The sequence below is a fragment of the Struthio camelus genome, chromosome 12, assembly GCF_040807025.1.
Source record: "Struthio camelus isolate bStrCam1 chromosome 12, bStrCam1.hap1, whole genome shotgun sequence".
NCBI lineage: Eukaryota > Metazoa > Chordata > Aves > Struthioniformes > Struthionidae > Struthio > Struthio camelus.
The window spans coordinates 24,786,233-24,813,171 of record NC_090953.1 but is presented as its reverse complement, the minus strand read 5'-3'; the positions used below and the strand labels follow the sequence as shown (position 1 = coordinate 24,813,171).

At 46.1% G+C, this 26,939-nt stretch overlaps 2 protein-coding genes across 6 annotated transcripts in view; both read left to right on the top strand.

The window, feature by feature from the left end:
* The window catches only part of ARIH1 (ariadne RBR E3 ubiquitin protein ligase 1), a 67,117-nt gene extending 53,144 nt beyond the window's left edge, over positions 1-13,973 (top strand). Inside the window, exons 10-14 of one of the 2 annotated variants that reach the window (XM_068958075.1) lie at positions 5,022-5,152; positions 5,251-5,308; positions 6,615-6,875; positions 7,785-7,897; positions 10,855-13,973. In XM_068958075.1, coding sequence (XP_068814176.1) covers positions 5,022-5,152; positions 5,251-5,308; positions 6,615-6,875; positions 7,785-7,897; positions 10,855-10,939 — 648 coding nt within the window. In that variant the 3' untranslated portion in view covers positions 10,940-13,973. Of the gene's footprint in view, positions 1-5,021; positions 5,153-5,250; positions 5,310-6,603; positions 6,876-7,784; positions 7,898-10,854 lie in introns of both variants that reach the window. The other variant, XM_068958074.1, reaches the window with a different exon arrangement.
* A 560-nt stretch (positions 13,974-14,533) lies between these two features.
* Positions 14,534-26,939, top strand: part of BBS4 (Bardet-Biedl syndrome 4) — a 49,076-nt gene continuing 36,670 nt past the window's right edge. For 2 of the 4 annotated variants that reach the window (XM_068958982.1, XM_068958984.1), the window contains exons 1-2: positions 14,534-14,623; positions 17,223-17,274. In XM_068958982.1, the coding sequence (XP_068815083.1) occupies positions 14,600-14,623; positions 17,223-17,274 (76 nt within the window). In that variant the 5' untranslated portion in view covers positions 14,534-14,599. Of the gene's footprint in view, positions 14,624-17,222; positions 17,275-24,816; positions 25,231-26,939 lie in introns of those variants that run through there. The other 2 variants (XM_068958985.1, XM_068958986.1) reach the window with 2 other exon arrangements.

Genomic DNA, 26,939 nt, shown 5'->3' with positions numbered 1-26,939 from the left:
AGAAGAAAATTAGGCAATTGCTGTATGAGAGAATAGAAAATTGAAACCCGACTGAATTGACTTCCGTTCACAAACGGAAGGGATGTGATACGTTTTTTGATGAATTATGTCGAGCAGTCTGAATGAAATATGGTAAGATTTTGAGTAGTGAGTTTTGTGGTCTCCTGTATAAAACTTTTTATTTCAGGTTCACTTACTTGCACTTGGGAGATCACTGTGCTAGATAGATATCTGCATATAGGAGGGGAAAATGAAAAAAAATGGTTTCAGACTTGAGTTTCAGTGATGTTGGTCTTTCTGCGTCTTAGAATTCTAAAGAAAGAAAAAAAGGATATTGGATCTTAGCCGAGCCTGTCCTCACGCAAGGCAGTGGTTTTTGTTGAAGTTAAACTGGTATTAATGAAAGTTGCTCATCTGATACTGAAAATGCCCCTGCTTTACCATTTTTGGCTCCTGGCATGTCACCGTCTCATTATCTTCCAAGCTAAACAGGACTTGAATGTCTGATATATAGACCAAGCAGAGTGATACTCTCCCCTCCCCCAAAAAAGTTATTGGGCATTTTACCCCTCAAAGCAAGATGGAATGGCATGAACCCACTTCTGTGCTTTTTTTCAAGTCACTTTTAAATGTCTGAGCATGTATTTCCTCTGTACTTTCTGGAAGTCCTGTGTTTGTTCTAATACATGTAAGTTGTGGCATCTCGGTAGATCCTCCAGCGCTCAGCTTTGCTCTTTGGCTCCTCACCACTGCAGTTCAGGGCCAGAACCGTGAACGGTGTCTTCCCCAAGATGTGGAACTGCTGTTTTTCCTTTCGGATGAACAAATGCTTAGCACCTAGAATCATGGAGCAAAGCAGCATATTTTGTCACTGTCACTATTTTGCAGTAACTGTAACTGAGTTCAGCAGCTTCAGATCTTGTTGAAATGCATCAAGTACTCCCTGTGGTATTTGAGGAATCCCTTTTTAGGACAGGGTATAGGTGAAGGCGTCACTGTGAATACAGCCGCTATGCTGATGTACACCAGTCCTCTCTGGGAGTCCCGGAGAGGACTAATCTGTTTCACCTGTCCCGAAACACAACAGTGTTTCTGTTTTATCCTTCTATTCATGGAACAACAGCTGAGGTTTAAGGTGTTTTGTGTGTACACAGCCTTTTATGACAAAACAGGGATTGTTCTCTTTTGCCAGGTTTGCTTGGGCTTTTGTTTCAAAGTGCAATGTGTAAGCACAGCAGTGATTTGTTTGGAGTGGAACAATGTTAATGAGGTCACTTCTGCATCGTGGCATGATAGATAATGTACGGAATAATCTACTCATTTAGTAATTTGATTTGCTGGCTATTATGTTGTTGCATAGCCATAATTCTCAATAAAATCTTTCTTCCCTATCCTCCTTAATCTATAAATTCCTCCTATTTATTGCATTAGTGGTTTGAATAATTGCTGCTTTTTTTTCTTTCTGCTGGTATTCAGTGTTTCTTTAATATGTTCTTCTCATGGCTTTTTCTTGGTCTTTGGTAATGCTTGGCTTACGTACTTTTTACACAACTTCAGGGTTCTGTATCACTTACTGTGTAATGTCTTTCTTGTGCTTTGCTTGGTAAAGTATAACAACTTCAAGAGAGTGGCATTCCCTTTAATGCAAGGGCTATAATTAGGGTCTCTTTGTTCTAGTTTGCATCACAGTGCTGCCTAGAAGCCGTAATCGCCGTTCACTGTTGAGACACTGAAGAGCTTAGTTTTGTCCTTAAATGTAGGAAGGCAGAATTTCAGTGCTCATAACTGAACGTAGCTGCAGATGATGATGACCCCACAAGTGGTGCAGAAGTGCCCCACTGTGCCTCTCCAGGTTGGCAGCTTGTCTGGGCACTGTTTCTCCGTTATTCCAGTTGTGGGATTTTCCTGAGCAGGAGCGATCACTCCAGCTGTATTTTGGATTAGCTGTGTCTTCCACGGGGAGACACAAATGTAGGCATCTAATCGGATGAGACGTGTCTAGAAGAAACTGCACACCTCTGCTACCACCATCTTCTCTTGAAAAGCCATCGTGACTGTGTTCCCCAGGACCAGTATTTGAGTGACAGGAGAGCTGTAACGTAGTGTGTGAAAGGGATGCAATGACACTCTTCTTGCATGGAAAATGCACCCTAGTTGATGAGCTAACCAAGCTGTGATTTGCCCACACAGTTGTGAAAGGATATTGATGCGATAAACCTAACTTTAAATCCTGATGTTTTTGTGCATGATCGGGAGAGGGAGGGGGGCTGCCTGAGAAAGGAAAATGGGTATTGTACTGGCCACTGTGCTGGAAGGAGAGACTCTTCTTGACTCCAAAGTTCACAGAAAGAGATTGACTAATTGGGAACAACCTTACCTAGCTGGGTAACCATCCTGTAGACAGCCCAGCAGGACATCTTGATGTTGTCTTTCTGACTGGTGGTGTCTCCCTGAGTGGCCTTCAAGGGAGCTACTCTGCTTCATTTACTCTGTTTGTAGTTGGACAAACACTGTGTGATGGGCAAGAAAGCAGAGCAGGCTGACTCCATCCGCTTGCATGCTTGCTTGCTGCTTGGTCAGAGTAACCAAGCCAGCCAAAAAACCCTGAGCAAGAATGAATAACCAGCTAGCTATCATGCAGCGTACTAGCAAAGCATGAGGACAGGAGAGGTGTGACTGCAGAAAGAGGCATTCATCAAACTGCTGGAGTAGTTTTGCTTGCAGATCTGGGGAATTTTATTTACAAGACCAACCCAGTTTTCTGGTTAGAAACTGAGCTTTGGCCCTCTTACTCAAGACGAGCCCCAGGGAGCGTCAGCTTGTGACGGGTAGGTAGGACGGGAGTGCTACCGTTCCCTCCTGGCTGAATAGCTGGGAGGGGATACTGGAGGGCAGTGCTCTCCCAACAGGCTCAGTAACAGTGTATCAGCTCCTTTGAAAGGAAGGACTAGACCTTTGCTCAGGAAAATCTAGCTGGTTGTGTCACCCGTTCTGCCCAGTCCTGAACCCTCCTCCTTCAGAAGCAGGCATCTGGACCAAAGCAAGACTTCAAAGAAAAACAAATGAGGCCAGTACTCAAGTAGCTGAGGAGAACTGTGAAATGGTTTGGGTTGGGAGGGACCCCTGGATGTCCTCTAATTCAGCCCCCTGGCTCAAAGCAAGGCTAACTTCAAAGTCGGGTCAGGTTGATGCAGTGAGACTTGATTTTTTTGTTAGTTCAGGTTTTCCAGTTTGCAGTCATGAGGAAGCAGAAGTAGCTGAAAGCACCTTTTTTAATTAACGTTTGGCCAAAAAGAGGCTGCAGTTTCTCGTATTAACTTCTTCCCCTTGTCACTTTTCTCTTGACCTGCTTTGCCTTACTGCATACCTCCAGCCCTACCCCCAGTGAGAAAGGCTGTGTCTGACATCTGGATGCCACACTGGTCTTTTGCACCTCCTGGTCTATTTCTGAATATTTCTTAGTGTGCAAATTCTACAACTTTTTACAATACGAATACTGAAACTTGCATGAAAAGGTATCTTATGATAATACCTGGGGCAGTTGGAGTAGATGTACTGGAGCATGCTGGATTGTGTCTTACATAAAAGCAGTAGTAACGTACCAGCAGAGCATGTGGGCTTCTTTCTTCACTGAGAGTATATGTGTACTGAATACTGGAATGGGCACTTGAACTCTTGATATCTTCTCTGCTAAGTAAAAGGTGAAGACATGCTCCTACCTGGGGGTGGGGTGTTCTGTACTCTTCTGGCACAAGAGCTGCAGCTGGCTTTACAAGGGAGGATTACTGAGTTCTACCAGTTCTTTGGCTTGTGTTGAGTATTGACTTGTAGATAAAACCATGGTTTTTGCAAAAACTTCACATTTGCATAAGCTGCTGTTGCCTTTGGAAGGTGCTCTGCTTGTCCCTTCCTTGTGGTTGGCACAAATACTGGTGTGGCCATGTGGTGAGCCGGACTGAGATCTGATCTGGGTAATGCATTTTCTGTACTTGTTGGTTAGTTTAACCTTGATGAGTTCTTTGGCCCAGGTTTGGTGCAGCTGTACTTGCTCTGTGCTTTGGGTTGTTGGCACAAGAGGAGTTCCCTGGGGACAGGAGGTGGTAGAAGGGTGTGGAACTGGCTTCCTTTGCCAGTAGGGTCGGCTTAGGCTATTTTTGCAATCTCAGCTTTGCGTGCTTATTGGGGTACTAGGGGAATAGTCAGTTTTTTGATGTTCTACGTGGGGCATCCAGCCAAATATCATCTTACGAAATGGTCACATGCTGCTGGTGTATCAGAATGAATACAGGCGTTAGGGTGATCTTTGGAGAGTAGTTTCTATCTGCAGTGCTGCTCTCTGATATCCTCACACTCGGCAAAGACCTAAAAAAGGAAGTCCCACAGGGGCTCTTGTAGAAGAGTCTTCAGTGAGGTGTCACATGAAGAGGAGAAGAGGATCCTGACAGCAAGTGTGGAAATACCTCAGGAGGAGAAATGTCTTTTTAGCTGACAGAAGCTTCTTTGAAGCACAATAGACTTTTATTGTGAATTTGTGGATACTTTTTGGATGACATTTTACAACTGCAGGTGTCTCAGATTGGTAACAGCATGATGTCAGCACACTGTTACGCTTTTTTAAGTTTGTGCTGAAATGGACCAAATACTTGACTGTGAAGAAAGCCAGGTGCCTTTCCCTGGGCAATTACAGACTATCAGTACTACCGTAATTTTGGAGAAGGTCATAAAAGCACCCATCCAGCGTATCTCTAGGAACGTGTGGTAGTTACATATGTAAAATGAGTTATTCCTTGGGTTTTTTGCTACCCAGCTGTTCTGAGTTTGGAAGTATTTTAAGGTCTGACTTGGAAGAGGATCTTGATGATCAAAGGAACGAGGTCAGTCATGCATTTTACTTGACACGTGACTTCTTACTGCCGTGGGAACCCTTCTAAGTTCTTAAGATTGTTAGGTGTCTCGCTCTTCCCTTTTTCTGAAGCCTCTCTTGCTTTCCCTGTTGATGGTAATCCGTTCCCCGTTACCAGGAATGCCCGAAATGCCACGTGACCATCGAGAAGGATGGGGGCTGCAATCACATGGTCTGTCGGAACCAGAACTGCAAAGCGGAGTTCTGCTGGGTGTGCCTGGGCCCCTGGGAGCCCCACGGATCTGCCTGGTGAGTTTGGGACTGTGCCTTGCTGGAAGGCAAGGAAGTGGTAATGCCCGCAGCATCCATTTGCACTAAAATCTGTGGATTTGCTGTCCCTGTTACAGGTACAACTGTAATCGCTACAATGAGGATGATGCAAAGGCAGCAAGGGATGCACAGGAGGTGAGTCCATAACCTTTGGTGGGTAAGGGAGATTGCCGAGCCTATGACGTGCTTTTGGGCTTTCCACAAACCCGTAAATCAACCCTGAGGAATTTCCTGGATTTGGGCAGAAATCCAAAAGGCGGTTAAGTTCCCCAGCAGCTTTGGACTCTTGATTTGTGCCAAAGAAAATGTTCAAAGTCATTTTAACCCAATTTAAAGAACACATTAACTCGGTTGTTATTTGTCATGCTGTCTTGCCTGTTTTATAACAGCTCTTCACATGAAGTCATCGTAATGCTGTGGGTCTGAGGCAGCTACCCTGACATCCCTTGTAAAATGCTCTTTACTGCAAAGTTCTCGATGCTAATCCTGAGGTGTTTTTAAGCACGGCATACCATTTGAATGTAAATACAATAGACTTCAGTTGTTCCAATAACTGTTCATGACGTGAGCCTGACATGAGTAGAAATTGTAGGTGAAGTTATAGCTGCATTAGACTGTTTTGTGAATATGGATAGCCCAGGCAAAACCCTTTTAATGGGGAGGGATTGCATGCTGTGTGCTGCAGCTTGCAGAAATCCGTTTCCTGCATCTTTGTCAAAGTGCTGTGATAGCCCAAAACCAAAATATTTCCAGCAACTCCCCTTCTGGCAGATAGGTGTGACTTGGTTTGAGATTTTGTACATCCATGATGTACAAGTTTAACCATGTGCATGTCCTTTTTTTTTTTTTTCTTTTTCCAGCTGATCAGTTAGCGAAAAGCAAATAAGATTAATGGCTGTGTACTGAGTCATCTTGGTTTTCTTGTCCTACTTAACACATGGCATCTTTCCCATGTTCTATAATCAACGTGGCCTAGGCAACCTAGGGTTGCCCTCTTAATTTAATACAAGCACAATAATTTTTTACTTAGAATTCCTTATTAGCTGAAGAAAAGGAAAATCTACTTGTTACTGTTTGTCACAACACTGGGAAGCATTTATGTCCTGCAATTAGAGATGGGAGGCTGAAATTAAAACTGATCAGGCTTTAGCAGTGTGATTCTGCTTATTTTCAAGGCTGGGAAGGAGAATGCCATAGCTGTGCTAGGAAGTACCCTGCGTGATAGTGAGCTGCAGCAGGTCTCTGCACGATGTCAGGGTTAGCACTGCAGTGCAAAGTGGCGCCGTATGAGTCTGGCCAGTGTGAGAGGAGAGGAAACACCTTTGGAGAGGAAGCTCGTTCTCAGGGTCAGGAAGAGCCTTGTGAAGGGTTTACTTCTCTTGCAGCCATTACTTTGTTTTAACTATTTGTTTTCTTTTTCCCCTAATGGGAATTAACACAGCGATCCAGAGCAGCCCTGCAGAGGTACCTGTTCTACTGCAACCGCTATATGAACCACATGCAGAGCCTGCGCTTCGAGCACAAGCTCTATGCTCAGGTGAAGCAGAAAATGGAGGAGATGCAGCAGCACAATATGTCGTGGATCGAGGTGCAGTTCCTGAAGAAAGCAGTCGACGTCCTCTGCCAGTGTCGTGCCACACTCATGTACACTTACGTCTTTGCCTTCTACCTCAAAAAGAATAATCAGTCCATTATCTTTGAGGTAGGAGAAAACATGCTTTTGAGGAGCTGAGATTACAAAGTTAACAGTGAAATAGGGATTTAATGCTTGGAGGAGCTGTTGTCCCATGATTGTACAGAAGTGGATTGGTCTTGGCATTCTGTTGTGCGAAAGTCAGAGGCCCTGTTGGGCGTTATGCAACCTTCTCTGCTGGAGAAGGAGAAAGTAGAATTAAAAGATGGTGCCTTGTGAAAAAAGAAAGGGGTCAAGGTTTATGGCTTGAGCTGGTAAAGAAGGCATTAAAGCTCAAATCTGGCATTTTTGTCTTTCCCTGGTGTTGCTTCTTCCACCTTTCTTCCTCCTCCCCCTCCCCCCCCCCCGGGTTACTATCAGTAAAATAGCACTTGAGGGTCTAAACATGGAGGTCCAATCTGCTTTACAGGTGAAAGTGTACTGGCTGTTTATGCTTAAAACCATCCTTCACCAATGTTTGTGCAGAACCCAAGCCAAATGCTTCTGTGCTGCATGCTCAGCAAATGATGCACAGAACTACCGAGCAGTAGTCAGAGCTGTGCTCTGATGTTGGTGTGCGTGAACCAGCAGTCAGTGAAGTCTTTGCTAATGCTGGGTAAAATTAAATGGACAAGGAAAAGAGTGGAAGACAAATTAGCTTGCACCACACTGTGCAACTAGCGAGGAAAGGGTTTGTGTAGGCTTGCTAGGATGTTGCAGATCAAGGAAGACATAAGACTTTATGGTAGGTATGTAGATTCTCTTCTGACTGAATGAAGAAATTTCTGCTTTTTCAATTCTGATGCTCAGAGCAGGTTACTTAAGTGTTATACAGTTTAGATCTCATCCTACTTTTTATTTCAGTATTAGTTTTCATTTGGATTGTAGAAAAGTCTCCTCCAAAATAAATAAATAAATTGGTGCTCTTTGTCTTTACAGAATAACCAAGCAGACTTAGAGAATGCTACAGAGGTGCTTTCTGGGTACCTTGAGCGAGATATATCCCAAGATTCGCTGCAAGACATAAAGCAGAAAGTACAGGATAAGTACAGGTTTGTTTCTGAATCGCCTATCTCAAAGCTGTTCTAGTACCTGTAATTGCCATCCCATGTGATTAGTAGTGGCATGTGTACTTGCCAGGCTATAGATTTCTCCAGAGTCATGTCTCTGGGAAGCTGTTTGCTCTTGGCCTTCTGCCATACATTGTGATCATCAGCCAGTCCCTGGGCATCTGAGAGCAGCAGTAGCGTCGCGTGCCAGCTCCTGAAGTCATCAGCAGTGAAGCCCTCGTGCAGATGCTGGCAGCGTTGTTACGTGCCCCTGCTGGGACCAGCCCTCGGGGAGGCGATAGAGTCCAACTGTATTGGACTCTATCGGGGAGGCGATAGAGGTGGGAGCCTTTCCCTGGAGGCTGCCTCGCGTCTGCTCTGCTGAGCAGTAGCCAGAAGATTGAAGCCATTGCTTCCGGTCACTGTCCTCCCTACACAGAAGGGCCCCTGGGAATGGCCAGGACCAAGAGAGAAGAACAAGGAGCAACTTTGTTATTCCCGACTGACAACTTTGGCCTAGGATGTGTTGCCATAGGAGAACAATCAGCTGCTTTCTTTCAGTAGTTTAACGTGTATTGAGTCCGTTTGTCCAGTATGTCCCCTGAGCAACCGTCGGTGTAGGAGAGGAGCTGTGCCAAAGAAAAAGGGAGAGAGTAACCTGCTCTCAGCTGTGGAAGAGAGCTGAAGAATTAAGGCCTAGGTGACACACATGCTTCTTCCAGTCGCAGAGAATCACTTCTGCACAGTGGAAAAATACAAAGCTGTAAACGTGGATGAGTCACAGGCTTATGGGTTGCATTTTTGAGGCATTTTGCCAGAGTCACTAAATTTGTTAGTCTAGCTTGAAGAGAAGGAAAAAAGCACCCTACCAAAATAGAATGAGCTTTAGTGGCTAAGGGATTCTCTGGGGTGTGGAAGTAGTTGCTACCTGCAGTGGGCCTGTGGCTAGGACCGGACAACTCTATTGGACCTTCTCTTTTGAGACATTTTGTAACTTTTAGAATGCCATTCAGTTGGGATCTCAGCTCGTGTTGCTGTTTGCTGAAGTCCTGTGAAGGTGGATGCCCTTCTAGGGATGGTAACAACCATCTAGAACAAATTAAAACCTCATATGGCCTGAAGTGCCTGAAACATAGTATTCCAAACCTGCCTGCAAGTTTCTGGGAAGAAAGTATGCATCTGTCAAGCCTGCGCAGGCCCTTAATTAACGAGTTCAGTCGTATCTTAATTATGTCTTGTGGCGTGCTCTTCCTGTGCTGTTACAGTATATTGATGTGAGATTGGGACTGAGGATGTTGTCAAGGTGGGTGGATGGGGTTTAAAGAACTCTGGGAAGTTGCAGCAGCTGACCACCTAGCTTAATTTGGTTTCAGCTGTTTTGATCTCTTAGCTTGTGAAGTTCATGACTTTTCCAGAAAACAGGATTAAACCCCCACGAGCAGCAAACAACTGAAGTTTGGGAAAGCAGTTACTGTGCATGTTCCCTATCACATGCTTCATAAAATCAATGGGACTTTGTGTACGATGATTTCTGTTGCAACAGCTGATAGTGATGAGAAGAGCCGGAATGGTTTTATTCAGATAAATCGGTCAATCTGATCAGGTACTGAACGTTAACAGTATGAGGAGTGAAACTTGAAGTGAGACATTTCAGAGTTCAGGCTGCCATGATACACTTTTCACGCTCGTGCCCACATGCTGTTGTGCTGTGATCAAGGATAGTCTTCTGTTTGAGTCTCCTGCAATATACTCGGAGATTCCTCCTATGCTTCTGCTCTGCGCCTGGCTTTAATGAGAGGAGGGATGAGAGGGCAGGATTCCCGTCTGCGAGAGCCCCTCAGATGCCACCCCTGGCAGACGCACGTGCGCAGGGACCGAACCGTACTCCCAGGAGGACGCAGTAACTCAGCAGTTGGCTCCTCAGTTCTAGTTTCTCGCATTACAGCGCGCCGCTCTGAGCGGACCGGGCTCAGCTTGCGGCCCTAGTGGTAGGGCGCTGTCTGTGCACTGCCGAGCCAGCTACGCGCCTGCGCCGGGGGCCTTGGCAGCAGCCAGGAAGATGTGTTCTGTCCCCAGCGTGCCTAAAGAAGGTGTTGACTTTGGCATCACTGCTGGAAGGGGTTTAATCCAGAAATGCTTGCTGCTTATTTCTGATTTGCTCTTGGAACCTGAATACTTTAAACGTTTCTCTGCTTTTATCTTTTTAGTTGGCTAACGCACCCGAAATGAACATGGCAGCTTTTGATATGTTCCTATGATATCACTTTTCCTCAGTATCATTGATCCTGGTAGGACTGTACCTAACTCTGGGATCAGTTTTATTTGCAGCTTTGTCTGTTTAAACGAGCGTAGATGGGAAGACCTTACAGGGCATAGCGCCCTTCTCAGGCCCAGCAATTGCTCTGTGAGGTAAAATTTGAACTCCAGCTAGGCCAGTACCCTTTTTGTAGCCAGCTGTCAGTGCCTGACCGCTTCCATCTGCCCTGGGATTTTGGAGGGGATTCAAACCGGGTCAGCACCCCCGAGGTTGTGCCCAGCTAGCTTCTGGATTTTGCTCTTTTGACGTGGCTCAGTGAGTAGGCGCTGGCACACGTTGAGACCTTCATCCCGTTTTGGGTGTCACCCCTAGCCTGTGCTCTGGCTTTTGCAAATTGCAGCTGCTATTTCTCCGTGTTTTGGTTATAAATGGAAATAGAGTTCTCGTCTATAAGGGCTTTGGGCATCTTTTTGCATGGGAAACTTGAGATTTGCATGATGTTTTTTTCAGCCAGGGACCTTGACTTAGTGACTGGAGAAACTGAAGCCTTAATTAGTGCTGTTAACTGGCTACGCATACAAAGCCCTTCTCGGGGGAGCTCCTCTTTTGAAAGCGAGGCTTGATTTAGGCTTGCCTTACTTGATGCTCAGAATAAGCTGGGCTTCCTAACCCGACTTTTCTGTGCTTTTCCCCCTTGCCGCAGATACTGCGAGAGTCGACGAAGGGTTTTGTTGCAGCATGTGCATGAAGGCTACGAGAAGGACCTGTGGGAGTACATTGAGGACTGAGACTGGCCCTGCATAAAACGAACTCTGAAAACTTTACCATCTAGAGTGCTCATGCGATTAAAACAAAATACACACACAAGGCACTACGCCTATTACACCGCTGGTCTGTAGTACCGGGATTCTGTTTTGTTAACAGAAACTTTAAGTAAATTATATTGTAATAAAAAAAGGTAGATAAACCATTGTACAACAGTATTCTAGGCGGCCAATAAGAGTGTGGCAGACGCACTAAAAAAAAACCCTCCAACTTTAACTTGTAACGTAGCTTCATTCTCCAAGCCGACTCCTTTTTCTTTTCTATCTTTCTTTTCCTGTGTGTAGTACAGATGAAATTTAAACCAGTTTCTTGACACTGCTTTTCATGTCCAAACCAGCCATTTTGATGTACTTTGGTAAGGGGGGGACGTGTCTCCCTCCCCCCTCCTCCTCTCTGCCACCCAAGTACATGAATGAATGTCGATTGGCTCACTGTAAAGATGATTCTGGGGGAGGGGAGGAGGGGGGTACACAGCAAGGAAAAAACTTTGTATATGACTTTTAAAACAAAAAGAGGACAACACAGTATTTTTCAAAGTTGTATATAGCGCATATGCATGGACAAAGAGCAAGCGTGGCACGTGTTTGCATAATGTTTAATTACAAAAAAATATTTATTCTTTAAAAATCTTCAAGATTATGTCTATTTGCTGTGCATTTTCTTTCAGTTTGATTATTTTTGTTTTGTTTTGTTTTCCCTGGGATGGGGTGGGGGAAGCGTGTGCTGGTGTAGTGACTTTTTTTGAGGGCTTTTACCAGAGAAGTTGAGTTTCTCCTCTTCCTGCAGTTCCTTTATGTCCATGGCCTCTGTGGTTTTGTGCATATCCATTGCTGGCAACGGACCCATCCCCTCACTTTCAGCTCCTGATACTCATTAACCCAGTGTGCATTGCATTAGTGATGAATGTACATCGTGATTCAGGATGCTTTACCTTTTTTGCCCAGATTGATACTGCTTTACCTGCCCAAATCGAGCTCAGCTGTTCCCACCCATGCACACAGGACACGCGCTCTGAACCTATAGGAAGTGTGTGTTTAGGCTTTTTTTTTTTGCTTTATTTTATTTTATTTTATTCTGAGGCAGGAAAAAGAGGGGTATTCTGCACCACTTCTCAAAGGACTATTGAAAGATTTCAGCTGTGGATCTCCTCTCCCTCCCCCTTTCATCTGTCGAATGGAACTTCCTTGCTGTTAAGTTTCACTTGCATTATAACAAGTCGTAACATTGAAAAGGAAAGATGATGGAATTGTCTTTGTGTTTGTTTTGGGCTCAATTATTGGGCATACTGTCCTGGCAAATATTTAACACTCCATCTAGTACAGTAGAAATCGAAATCACTGGGGGAATTTTTTTTTTTTTCAATTAAAAGGGGAAAGAACTAATGAGTTAGCTACTGAGTCCATTTTTATGATTTCTGTAACAAGAGCTATGTTAAAGTAAACAATTGGTGGTGGTTTTATTAAATTTACTCCTGTATAGGAATTCCTTCTGTGGTATTTTTCGCCAGGCTAGTGTCCTAAAAGCTTTCTGTCAATCTGCCAACTTCAAGGGGGAGGTTAAATTGAGAAGGGGTGAATTAGAAAAAGCAGATCACAGGCAGGACTGTAACGGGCCGTGCTGTCACCTGAGTCACTTCAGCTCACTTGCGTTTGTAGAGGAGCAGTCGGATGACTACTGACACCTCCAGAAACGTAGTTTTGTGCCTCGCTATCTGCTTTTCCCACTCGGCTTCCCCCACGATGGCTCATTTGCCCCCGGGAGCTGCATTGGAGAAGGTCTGCGCACGTGCAGGTTTCGGTGCGCTTTTCCCTCGCAGGCTGCCGAGGGCGAGGGGTGGGACGGAGCAGGGCTGCGCGTGCAGCGGCGCGCTCTGCTCTGCCAGGCTGCTGCTGAACCACGCTACCGACGGTAGCGAGGCCTTTTCTCGGGGTCAGGCCTGCAGCGGGTGGCCCCTCCACGCTGTGCCCCAGGCTGCTCACAACGCTTTCCCTGCCAAAGCCCCTTTCAGGAGTTACGATGCTTTCTGAAGCAGCGTGCTCTTCTGGAGCTGTTGTGAAGAGGGGTAGCCAGGTCCGGTGGGTGGAAGAACGGATTCCACTTGTTTTGGGGTCTTTTTTCATTCGGTGTTCCCTGAACTACGTGTCCCAACGCGAAGGACGGGCTCTAACTGGCTACTGATCATGAAAGGAAACCTGCTCAGTGTTGTCTTGAATCTTGATGGCTGTTGACAGACCTTACCTAAGCTAATTATGATTAAAACCACCTTCTGCTCGTTAGCTCTGTGGAAGCAATCTGTCACTGTTCCTTTAGTCCAGCTTTTAACTACTCCCACAGGAAGTGGGTGCGTGGGAAGTGATTTTGTCACCGGTAGCCCCAGCTGGAAGGGGTGCGGTTCTGCCTGCGGGGTCCTCCTTGCCCAGGCCGTGGCAGATGCTGTACTGAGCAGGGCAGGTTGCGGATGGGCCCTGCTCTTCGGCAGGGATGCGCTCGCGAGCAGGGTGCGCGGATGGATTGGTTGCTTGATGGTAGCGTTCAAAAGATTAAATGGGTCTCCATGTCTTACAAAGGCCTGCGCTAGTGTAAAATACAGTGTAAACAAAGCTCCCTCCGACCTCTAGGGGCTCTTGAGGCTCTGGTGTTTATGCTCTGTAGGTAGTGACTTAATTTCTGATGCATATAGCCCTAAAATGTTCTAGCGCAACCATACCCTAGGAAATTGTTTGTGTTTTAAGAGACGAGTAGAGCCCTGGTGCTTTTCTTACAGGGCTCCTTTCAGCTGGCCAGGGTGCTGCTGCCAGGCGCCGGGGTGGGGACACAATCAGAGCAGGGGGATGGACCCGGAGCTTCCTCACCCTTCAGCCTTCTCCTAGAGACCACCTTGTGCTGTGGAAGTCTCTGTTCTTTAGACAATTTCATTGTAATCTGCTGGACTGTTCCATGTTAAAAGATAAACAGGGAGAGAAAGCATTCCTAATAAACTTTTATTTTATTATTTCATTAGTTACTTCTGTGTTTTTCATAGCAAACCGCCCTGGCATCCCGAAGGTGCTTTTCCCCTGCCACAGCGCTGCGCGCCGCTTCTCTGCACGGGCTCCCGAGGGGATCCTGCCCCGAGCCAAGCGGGGAGGCCCCCGCGCCAGGCCAGGCCCGGCGGGAGCCTGGGCGCCTGCCTGGGCAAAGGGGGTTTTCTCCAACGCAGAGCAGCCGCCCGCGGCCTCCCCGTGAGGTTTCTCACAGCCCCCGGCATCGCTCCGGCTCTCGAGCGGGGAAACACCAAAGGCCGCAGCCGGGAAGGGTGGAGGCCAGCGCCGGGCGGGCTGACAGCGCGGCCCCCCGCTGCCGGCGGCTGAGCAAAGCCCCGAGCCGCCATTTCCTTCCGCCGGGCCGGGCCGGGCCGGGCCCCGCCGCCATCACGGCGCCCCTTCCGCCAGGGGGCGCGGGCGGGCGAGGTCCCGGGCCTCCCGCCGCCATCTTCCCTTCGGCCGCGGCAGGTGCCGGTTTGGCAGCTCATTTCCGCCACGCGCGCCTTCTCTATGGTTCTCCCTGCCGCCCCCCCCCCGCCGGAAGCTCTTCCGGGTCGGCCGGTAACCGTGGCAACGGGGAGCTTGGCGCGGCCGGACGCCATGGCGGAGCCGCAGGCCGAGCCGGTGAGGGCCCCGGCCCGGGGCGCCGGGGGCCGCGGGGAGGGTGCCCGGGGCTCGCCCGGGGCCGCGGGGCGGGTGCCCGCGCCCCCCTGGCGAGAGCTGCGCGGGGCGGGAGTGCGGGCCGGCGCGTTAGTGCGGGGGTGGTTGCAGCTGGGCAAGCGGCGTGGGGAGGGGGAGCCTGGACGGCGTATGTGACTGCTCGGGATTTTATGTCGGAGCTGTTTAACAGAGGAAAAAAAATATGTATATATATATATTTTTTTATCTTTGGACGCTGAGCCGTCAAAACAAAGTGGAAGTTGTGTCTTCTGGCTTCCACTGGGCTCGGTGCAGCCGTGTCGCCCGTGGGCTTGCGGTCGCCCTGCGCTGCCCCCGGGCGTCGGTAGGGCGGGTTGGTGGTTCAGCCCTGCCGGAGGTGTGATCAAAGCGAGCGGGACTGGAGACACCTGTAGTCAGACATCACCATAGTATTAAATTCCTTGGAGAGACCTGTGTTGAAACCTAAAAGGGAAGTTAAAGAACACGTGGTTAAATGTATTTACCCTATGCTCATTATTATATACTCACTATGAAACATAGTAAGTGTCATGTAACCGTCATAGTTGGTTCTCTCACTGAATCCAAGCTTTCCTTTAAGTACGACACAAAGGACTTTTTCCATGCCTCGGGGCTCTTGCAAAATTGCCTTCATCCCACCTGCTGAGCAGGCAGTATTGTACAATTTGATTCCTTGTGGTCAAAAGCTCTTAAAGAAACTAAATGGTCTTGGAGTAAGAGAAGTCCTTTCACGGATAAATATCTTTTTAAAAGGTGGGGTGCAGCGGGAAGGAATAAATGCGCATTTTTGTGGTGGAGAGAGGTCATCAGTGAGGTCTTACAGGGATCTGTGCAGGGATTGTGTTCAGTGTATCTACAAATGATCTGGATAAAAGGATAAAAGTAAGAAGTTATGCAGGATAATAAAGGTGAGGAAAAGTATGAGAAACTACAGAGAAATCTAACAGTGCTGAGTGACAGGACATAGAACGGCTGTGATATGCGTAAGTGGAAAAAGGCAGTATGTCAAAAAATGATGGGCTCTGAGCTGGGTGTTGCTGCTTAGAAACAAAATATTGGAGTTAGGTGGTTCTGCAAAAATGTCAACTGTGCATTTCTCATTAGCAATCAAAAAGGCAAATAAAATGTTAGAAATCATGAGGAAACAAAACTGGCAAAAGTCTTTATGCTACCGTATGCATCTAGGGTGTTCCCGTGTCTCAGGTACTGTACGCAGTTCTGCTCCTCCCAATCTCGATTAAATAAAAAAGGAGGGGACCTAGAAAACATTCCCTGAACATTACAAGGAATGACTGAGTCTCCAGCTTGAAAAATTGTTTATTAAGGAGGGCAGAGATGACACAGGTCTATAAAATCCCGCACAGCAGGGGAAGTGGAGTGAAGGATGTCTCTTCCACCATGAGAACTGGAAGACAAAGGAAGAAAAGATGTGTAATCACATTTCTCTTCTGTGAATGCTTGTTTTTGCTGACTAGGCGGCCTGTGTCCTAAGAACAAGTAGGAGGATGCTGTGAGCTGCATAAAATGCATCTGTTTTCCATGAACTGGTTATCTCCTTGTCCGTGAGTCCTGCTCTGGGCAGTGTGTGTAGGCTGAGGTTTGTTGCCTTCCATGGAGAGGGACTTTGCTATACTCACTCGCATGCAGGCTCTGATGGCTTCGGAAGGTGCTTGCTTTTGGCTGTATTCGGGGGCAAACATTTGGCCTAGATGTGCCTTTGTTTTGCTCGCGGTATTCTAAAATTTACGTTCGGTTTCTGTAAAAAGACCACAGCTTCACTAAGGCAGAGCAATTTAGCTTCTTATCAAAAGCAGCGAGAGTGAGTGTTAGAAATGTCCAAGTACACTGAGAATGCGCCTGCTTTCACACAGCGCGCTAGGAAAAGGGTGCTTGCCTCTTTCTCTTGAATGGGTGACTTCCCGTAGTTTTTGTTTCTTCATCCAGAAAAGGCAGAATACTGGGTACTGAATGAGGTCATCTTATCCCAAAACAAATCCTATTAATGATGACCCAAAAATCATTTTGCTGTGTAAAACTGAATCTCCTGAAGCAAACTTCTCTCAGTTACAGTCTGATCCTGCAAGGCCTTGTTTCTATCTCTTAACTATAGATGAGTACAGAGACTATCCATTCTTTTCATTCTCTTTCCACAGGAACCACTTTCTTGTAATTATAAATGTTTTATACAGGAAAACGTCAAAAGCATTTGTTATGATTTTTAAATAGCGTTTTAAATGCTTGAGATTCTGGTTTTTAACGTGTAACGATCGCTCTCTAGAATCCTGATGAATATCAGTGAACCTACAAAACAGGAATACACTCTAGAATGAGTGGGTTTATTTAATCTACACAGTGAACAGAAATCTCTATGTCGCTATGGCTGGGAAAGATTAGCGCTTGGTAAGGGAGAGTTTGTCTAGCAGAGACGTTGCTATGTTTGTGCCCTCTTTGGGGATTTGCCAGTTGTCCTTTCTGCTTATTTTGTGGAGTATTTCTTCGTGAAACTCTGCCTGGTGTATTTAACACTCTTCTTCTGTCTTTCCAGGTTTCTTCACTGCCAGTGGCTGCAGAACCTCCAAAACCCCGCCCTAAGAAAGGTTTGTTTTAAGATATGGTTATGATCGTGTTTCTCAGGCAGGTTGATTTTAAGATTGCTCTATAGTGTGTGCAGCTGTCTAATAAGAAATAAATGACCATAGAGAATTGATGAGACTATCTAGACTGTAAGTTACCGTGTACCAGGACTTTTTTACAGGGTCTATGTCATCACTAGCTCAGTGGAGCCATGATCTACTGCTAGTGAGCTTACTATACCTCTGGCCTGCATCATGTTTGCTTATAAGATAATATAGTATAAGAGACGGCTTTATTATGTGCATACTTTTTGGGCTGCTAATGAGTTTGATAGTCACCTTCTTGAATACTAAAAGGGGCTTGCTCGTTTCAGGTTCTTTAGATACTTGGATTCTTCAGAGTGATGTCTTGCTATAAAAATGATCTTGGGAAGCTGTGGAATCCTCATGTCTCATTGATTTTCATGTCACATTTTCTAAGTTTTGAAGTAAAAAGGGATGTGCAAGTGAGATCAAACCTGTCTTCAGGTTTTACCTGGTTTTAAGTGTAGTTTGTTTGTTTGTTTGTTTCATTCTGAAAGTGAGAGATAATTAACTCAGCTGTTGCTTTGAAGTGTTGGTTGGCTCTGAACTGGAACAGTAACAGCTTCAGTTATGAGTTCAAAATGTTTGGCTCAAGCCTGATGTTCTGTAACGGGAGGGTCTCCCTCAACCCGCGCACGGGTCTGCAGAACAGTTTGCTGTTGCAGTCTCTCCTTCCCCCGGTTCCTTCCCCCTTGTCCCGTGCCTCACGAGGGTGCGTACGATGCGTGTTCCCTGCTCTGCAGTTCTGAGCTGCGCTCCACCAGCGTTCCTAGTCAGGATCTGTTCGTTGTAGGGACTTCTGTACCTGCCTAAGGTGAGGTTTGTTTTTTGTGGATTTGCCTTCCCCCTTTAGCGTATAAAGGGTCCCATCAGCCCAGATTACGATTAACAGGGAACTCTGCATTGTTATTAGAAACACAGTACACTTACCCCGCAAGTCAGAACCAGTCGCCTTGTACCTTACCTTTACTTCAGGGGGCCTCGCTTAAGGAGCACTGTACTTTTTGGACTTACACCCTTGAACGTGGGGTTTGCCTGTCAGAGTACTCTTTGTGAGGAACTCTCATATATTCCTGAATTCCTCATGATGGAGACTGCCGTGGTGATACTGCTAGCATTTGGGAGGCGCTTGTTTGGCAACTGGATACTGCATCGCAGTTTCTGCCTAAAGATGAAGTTCTTGATCTAGCACGTAGGCATCGTGCTAACTCTGGGAGCTTGGAAAAGTCACTTTGCCTTTCTGTTAGGGAGGTCAGGCTTACATCACGTAGTCCTAATTCCTGGCAGCAGAATTTGGTGCTTGAGCAGAACGTTGCTGTCCTAGAGACGTTCTTTGATGTTTCAGTAGACCTAGCCTAGCTTGCACAAGTCTGAGCCTCTCTTGTACGTTGCCCAAAACCGAAGGGGAAAAGGCTGCTCCTGCTTCAGGCTTATGTGCAAGTGAAAATAAAACCAAAATTTACTTTTATGTTGGCTGCCAACCCTTTTAGGGCAGGAATGGCTGTTACGTTGAAACAAGCAGCTTGGCTTCTGTGGGCGCTCTGATTCATTCCTCAGTGAGATTGTTCATCTCCATCCTTTTCTGTAAAGTCTGTGACTCGGATCCATAGTAACCACCACCTTATTCTATCTTGTCGCGCAAGTCGCATCTATTATGTTTGCCCTGACTGCGTGGGTTGGGAGGCTGTGTCTTCTCTCTGTTTCCACAGGACAGCATACACTTACAGTTCTCTAAATAAAACAGCTGTGAAGGGACCAGGCTGATGGTGTTTGCCAAGAGACAGACTATCACGCTAGTGCTCTTTCCTGGAGGGTTGAGGTCTATTAAATCAACTCTGCATAATTCATGAGGGAACGTAATAGCTGAAAAAGAAAGATGGGGCCATCAACCTTACAAACAAGCCAGCGGAGGTGTACTGTATAGAAGCTGTCATGCCTCTGTCAGCTTGCTTGTTAAACTGTCAGTCAAGCGCCTTGCTGCTTTTAAGCGTGCACAATTTAATATTGATTGTTTGGGAAAATGAACTGTGGCAGTTGCGACTTTCTTAATGGGACCACTCGTACGCATACTGCCTGCTGTTTGATAAAGGGACGCCGGTTTATGGCTACCGGGGAGGGGGTTTCTCCTGTACTCGGCATTTTGCATTGACAGCCCTGAAGCTCAGCTGGACAATTCTCTTAAAAAAAGGGGCACCGGCACTCCTTCAGCTTTTAAGAATGCCCTCTGAGGCTGGGCGAAGGCTGTGCAGAAGCACAGGTCTGTCTTCACCACCAGCCCGGGTTCCTTCCCCTTCCTTGATTTGGCACTGGTGTTTGCGCAGCTGCATGCCCGATGGGAAACTCTAGTAACAGAACTCCAGTTACTCATATCCCTGGGTCTCCCTTTTGTAACAGTATGAAAGAAAGCCAATGTCACCCCAGTCTTCCAAAAGGGCAAAAAGGAGGAGCCAGGGAACTACAGGCCTGTCAGCCTCCCCTCCATCCCTGCAAAGGTGATGGAACAGCTCATCCTGGAGGTCCTCAGTAAGCATCTGGAGGACAGGAAGGTGATCAGGAGTAGTCAGCATGGATTCCCCAAAGGGAAATCATGCTTGACCAATCTGATAGCCTTCTATGACGGAATGGCTGGCTGGGTAGATGAGGGCAGAGCAGTGGATGTTGTCTCCCTGGACTTGAGCAAGGCTTTTGACACTGTCTCCCATCACATCCTCCTAGGGAAGCTCAGGAAGTGTGGGCTAGATGAGTGGACAGTGAGGTGGCTTGAGAACTGGCTGGATGGCCGAGCTCAGAGGGTTGTGGTCAGTGGTGCGGAGTCGAGTTGGAGGCCTGTAGCTAGCGGTGTCCCCCAGGGGTCAGTCCTGGGTCCAGTCTTGTTCAATGTATTCATCGATGACCTGGTCATCGAAGGGACAGAGTGCACCCTCAGCAAATTTGCTGATGAGACTAAACTGGGGGGAGTGGCTGACACACCAGAAGACTGTGCTGCCATTCAGAGGGACCTGGACAGGCTGGAGAGGTGGGCGGAGAGGAACCTCATGAAGTTCAACAAAGGCAAGTGCAAGGTCCTGCACCTGGGGAGGACTAACCCCATGCAGCAGGACAGGCTGGGGGTTGACCTGCTGGAAAGTAGCTCTGCCGAGAAGGACCTGGGAGCGCTGGTGGACAACAAGTTAAGCATGAGGCAGCAGTGTGCCCTTGTGGCCAAGAAGGCCAATGGTCTGCTGGGGTGCATTAGGCAGAGTGTTGCCAGCAGGTGGAGGGAGGGGATGCTGCCCCTCTCCTCAGGCCTGGTGAGGCCTCACCTGGAGTACTGTGTCCAGTTCTGGGCTCCCCAGTACAAGAGAGACATGGCACTACTGGAGAGAGTCCAGCGGAGGGCTACAAAGAGGATGAGGGGACTGGAGCACCTCTCCTCTGAAGAAAGGCTGCGAGAGCTGGGCCTGTTCAGCCTGGAGAAGAGAAGATTGAGAGGGGATCTCATCAACGTGTATAAGTATCTGAAGGGGGAGTGTCAAGAGGATGAGGCCAGTCTCTTCTCCTGTTGCTGGGCACCACGGAGAAGAGGCAACGGGCACAAACTGAACCACAGGAAGTTCCATCTAAACGTGAGAAAAGACTTCTTTCCTGTGAGGCTGACTGAGCACTGGAACAGGTTGCCCAGAGAGGTAGTGGAGTCTCCTTCGCTGGAGATATTCAAAACCCGTCTGGATGTGATCCTGGGCAATGTGCTCTAGAGGAGCCTGCTTGAGCAGGGAGGTTGGACTAGATGATCTCCAGAGGTCCCTTCCAACCTAAACGATTCTGTGATTCTGTGATGACTGTTGAGTTCAGCAGATAACTCAAAACTCTGGCAAAGAAAAAAAAAAATTCCAGCCTGTAACGTTTGTAATCATGTCAGTGTCTCTCAGGGCAAATTGAGGCATCTTATCTCCGGGACCTGGCGCACCTCAGGGTGTTCTTCAGTGAAATGCTCTGAAAGGCTTTGTGCTTCACCACTTACTGTTTTGGCTATATTGCATTTAGCGCAGCGAGCAAAAGCTGTTTTGAGCTGCCTGTTTGCTAATCTCTAGAAAACGAGGGCAGGAAAAAGATTTGTAATGGGAAGCGATCTAACAGTGGCCTTCGTGCGCGTGAATGTGATGCTGGGGACATGGAAGAGAGGAGGGGAAAGGAGAAAAAGTGCTATCCTGTATGCCTTTGTGGAGTTCGGGGGAAAAAGAATAACATTTCCCACAGCCTCTTCACTGTGAGAGGCTTTTTTCCTAGGACTTTACTAGCATTTCTTGATGAAGGTTCTCCTCGTTTAGTTTGGCTGAAGAGAATTACGATAAAATATAAGGAGCTAGAGAAATCCAAAGCGGTCCTGTGTGTATAGAAGAGTGCTGCTAAACTTATTGTAAAGTAGCAGTTGTAAACACTTGAAGGTAAATTCTTGTGTCAGCAATTTGCCTTTTTTACTTGCATTTTATTTTCAAGTCGAATGCAAGAGAGATACTGAAACCAACGTTAGTGCCAGCGGATCTATGAAACAGGGGAGACTACATAATAAAATAAATTAGTCCCCTATCCTATAAACGGTTTTGTAGGGATGAAATCTGTGTCCAAATGAAGCATGTCTTATTATAACTAAACCATGCTGTTTTATACGAATATAATGGAGTACGGCCAAGTCATCATTGAACTCCTAACCTGAATCATCACAGCGCCTCAGTTCGGATGGTGACAGCCTGGCTTTGTTTGTACTGGACAGAAGTACGGTTTTACATTTGCGTTTCTGAAAATGTCATCTCAAATTTCCTTAAAGTAATTTGCCTGGCAAAATACAGCAGTGAAGCTTCGTTGTTTAACCGGAAGGAAAGCCGTGTTTTCAAACGGTCCGAACTGGGGTGCGGATGATGCTGCATTGAAAACCGTTGAGCTGCGGGACTTGCGAACGGAGCGACTTCCCCTTGCTGTTGCATCGCTTTCCTCGCGTTGATGCACGTTCGATGCTCTCCTATGAGACAAGAAAAATCAGACACTTGGAACCAATTTTTAGCAACCTGATTTTAGGGCTCTTAAGCAAGAGTAACTTTTAGTTAGGAGGCAGAACTCGCTCTTGAATTAGCTGCTGTCAGGGCTGATCAGTCTTGTAGCTCTTCGCTTGCGAACGGCTGAAAGGTGAGGATTTAAAAGAGTCTGTCTTGCAGGCAGGTCAGCCCGAAGGGGAAATGATGAGCTTTCAACAAGCATATAAATGGCCTGGAGCAGATTGTGGTGGTGGCGGGGAAAGGCATTGTATGCAGCAATCGGGTTAGAAATCTCTAAATCGAACAACCTAAATTAGAGGGATTGGTAGGAGGCAAACCCCTCGGAGTGCCTTGGAGCTGCACTCGGTGACAACCGTTATTCAGGAACTGACACGTTAGTGGCTAAAACCGTTCATTATTTTGTCCTTTGCCCCCATGGGGAGAGCTGCTCTGAAAATCGATTCCCTTTGTTGCTACATCAAAATCCATAACTCTCCCCGGGTTGATTTTTTTTTTTTTTTTTTCCCTCCCCCAAGCAATTGGTGGCAGAATAAAGGGAGCTCCGTTCCTTGAAGCGGCGTAGAGTTAATATCAGCCTGCTGAGATGAGGTTTTAATCTCCCTGCTGCATTTTAAACTAATCAGATATTTTCCGAAATGCTTTGCTGGTTTTGAATTGAAATGGACTGCCCTCCATCTCTCTGCTTTCCTTTTGCCACGCAGCCCAGTCGAGTCATTTTATAGTACCTGATAGTACTGTAGTAGAGAAGTCTCCTTTACCAGCTTATCTTGTTGATTTTTATGGAACGTAACTTGAATTTGTTTCCTTTTATCATGAAAGATACTGGCCGGAAAAGGAAGTTCTGGGCTCTCCTGTTAGTCTAATAATAGTTCATAGGTTAATGGAACAATTTTAAATGCGTTTTGCTTTTTACACAAATAGTAGAGCCCGGTTTTTGCTGAGCTACAATGATGGCTTTTTAATAATAATAAGATAGAATCCCAAAAAATCTCTAACACAATAAATACTAGAGAGTAGATTACAGTCGAGTAAGATTGAGTTATTGGGGAAATTTAGGCTAGAAATCCGTTAGACTGTGAAGAAGCAGAATTCTGAATAGGTACCAGCTATCTTCTATGTTTGCCCAAAGAAGGATCAGGTAGATAATTTTCCAAGCAAAAATCTTCCCTGGTGAATTGTGAAAGGATTAGCCGGGATTAAGTGTTCTCCCCAGTTCTGGGCATTGGGATATTTTTTGGATACATTGTAGGCATGTTTGTCTAGTGTTTAAAGCAAGGAATTCTGCCTTGGATTAAGCGTGACCTTTGGCAAACTGCTTCAGCTTTGGTTTTTTTCAGCTTATCAACCACAAGATTAGTCTAATATTCAGTGACAGTATTTGGATGCTGCTGACTTGCATTAACGTTAAGAAAACGTTTGGAGACATTAAAAGAACAGTCTTATATGAACGTATATATTTCAGAGCACTACTCGGCCTGTTCCAGTGCTGCTGCAGTGGTATGGAAAGATGCAGACAGGATGTGTGAGCACGTAAGGAGAGATTTCGGTCTATCTCCGGTCAGATCTGTTTTTGAGGGTGGTTTTGGCTAAGATCACGTCTGTCTCGTGTGATTACCAGCATAACTAGCCCAAATGTCTTGTGAGGCCGGAGTGGGTTATTTGAAATGGGGAAACGAAGTTTTGCTCTGTTTTTATTACATTCTCCATTACTGAGACCAAGTAAGTTACTGACCTGCGATTAAAACGACTGATGAGATTGGTTGATCAGTGATCAACGTGCAAGTACGCGGTGTCCCGCCGCAAATAATAGCAAAGTTCAATTAGATTTGGTTATTGCAGATACGTTAGATAATAGAAATAGGGAAGCGTGTCGTGTAAGAATGTGTTTTAAAGCTGCCGTTTCAGCTCTTTGGTAATTAGGATGTTCCTCCGTGTGGCTCGGAGCTGCCACTCTTTCACCGCACGGAAACTTAAGTTTTGGATCGATGACAACTACATCTCATCAGGGTGGTGTAATTTGTTTAATTGCATTCTGGAACGTTCACAAATGGCGTGTATTCTTCTTCTTCAGCTAAATCCCATGTCAATATTTAGCGCGGATACTGATAGTGCCACCTTTTTTACGTAGGTACTCGTCTTTGAAGACAAGGATATAGTCAATGAGTTCAAATAAAAAATAATTACGCTTGCAAATCCGATGGGTGGCAAAGCTCCCTTTATCTGGCACTGACTCTAATTAGGGAGCGCTCATGAAGAGAAGTAATCTTAAAATGTGACCGTGGTAATCTTAAAATATGACCGTGAGCTGACGAACAACTTTCAGATCGTGCAGAGATAAACAAGCGCCTGCGTCTTAGGATCTGCTCTGCAAACGCATCTCACTTCCTCGCCGGGTGGCTCCCGCTCTGGCAGAGGAACCGATGGGAATCCCTCCTGCTCCTTGAAGCGTCCTAATGACTCGAGCGCTCCGGAGAACGTGAACTTTTTGGTACCCCGATGAGTGGATTCTGTGCAGCGCGGAGCTGGTCCTTTCTGAATTCCTGCTGGGTTTTTTTTTTTTTTTCAGCAGTATAAATCCATTCTTTGAGCCAGCTTCAAAGCTGCCTTTGAACTTGTAAAAGGGGAAACTGGCTGAGAAATCCAGATAAAAGCCAACCCCCTTGAATTAAATTAATCAATACTTTTTAAGTATGTTAAATAGAAAAGGTCTTTGTGGAAATGTTGGTTGCGGGGAGCAAAGCCGGTTCCCCGTATCTGTACGTGCCACTCTGTTTCCATGTGGTCGTGTTCCAGCCAGATTTTTTAGCTGGTTTGAACCTACAGTCTTATTAGAAGAAAATGATTTCTAAATAATGTAGATTAGTTGGTAAGTACCTCATTGTTTCATATGAGAATTTCATGTTTTCATCTCTGTGCGGAAAGTGGGTAGTACGGTTGCGTGTAATTTGATCAGAATGTGATAGAGAGTTTAGTTTTGAAAAGTTAGATTTAAAAAAATGAAATTACCATTTTTGGGTAATGATATTATAGTTATAACGTACTTGCCACCTGTTTCTGTCTAAAGTAGTTTTTCTGTTAGATTTGTATGTCCTCGTTCACTTCCTCCTCTCCTCCCCAGAACAGCAACCCAGTAATCTCTGCGCCAGACAGAACCTGCAAGTCTGGGAACGCTGGAGCGTGAATGTGCTGGTACAGCTCTGCCCTCTTGTGTGTGCACATTAATATCTGTGGTTACGTGATCACGGACTGTTTTTCCGATACAGCACAGTAGGTGTATTTGTCACGAATGGCATCCCTGTAAGACTTTAGCACTGACTTTTGCCTAAGAGGGTTCATTGTTTTAGATCTGACTTTAACATTTTTGGCAGTTGTCAGCCTATCTCAGTTTCTTCTCTGTGAAGATGAGGTTCCGGATCTGCTTTTTAAGCCTGTTGCAAACTTAATGAGACAGTGACTGAAAAGTGCTATACAAATGCCACCTCTTGTAGCAAGTATGTATAACCAGAGTATTTTTTGATCGTTTGCTGTCAAGGAATATATGGCACTGGATTAGGATGAGGAGGAGGGTGAAGTACTGCAACGCAGCTTTAGAAGGGCCAACTGTACAGTTGTAGCACATTGGTTTAACACCGCATTTCAGTTGGTGAATTTATTTTTGCAGTTCCTTACAGACCCTTGATGCTAGGCTAGTTTCTTTGGTGTTTTAAAGCACTCAACTTTTTCATGCCTGTCTGTTGGTGTACTGCTCACCGATAGGATGGCATCTCCTATTGGGTGGGTGTGGTGGTGGTGTTGTTGTTTTTAATTATATAAAAGTAGCAAGTAACAAATTTGGGAAAGGTGGGATTCATTTTCCTAAATTTAGATATCTCTGACTTAGAACTCAAAGTCTGAGCAGATCACCGGTGCTCCTCCTTTGACAAACAGAAAGCGCTACCTGGGTGCCATTCCTCTGACCTCTCCTCTGCCTTTGGACGAGATGTATGATTCCCTGCGGATGCGTATTCCTCCCCTTTACTATAAAAAGAGTCCAAGGCAAGTAAAGCAGATGTCTTAATTTTTGAATGCCCAAGTTAGGGCAGATGCATCCCACTCAAGAACGTCAGAATTAACGTTGTCAGTGTGACTTTAACGCAAGCCCGTGAGTCTTCAGAGACGTAATTGCATATTGGCTTTAGCCCAGCTCTCTAATATCGTGCGTGGCACAGGAATGAAGGAACTTGCTGAAAGAAGGCTCATGGCTCAGGGAGGGCTTTTATAATAAGGTGATATCGCCATAATTCAGTATATCGCCATAATTCAGTATATCGCCACCTGTCATGTTATCGTCCGCTATCAGATCCCATAGATAAGCTCTCTGATGCTGCAGCATTCTTCTGTGTAGTACTTAAACACTGTGTGTTTCTATGTATTAAAGGCTCCTAAGAGAATAACGGCTAGTACGCTTGTTTAGCTAGAAGAGTTGTGAGAAGTGAAAGTGAAGAATTTTGGGTGCTGACTTGCGATTCCTGAGGGCTCGATTTTTTTCAGAGTAGTTAACAGTGTATATTCTCACACTTCCACGTCCAGAGCGTA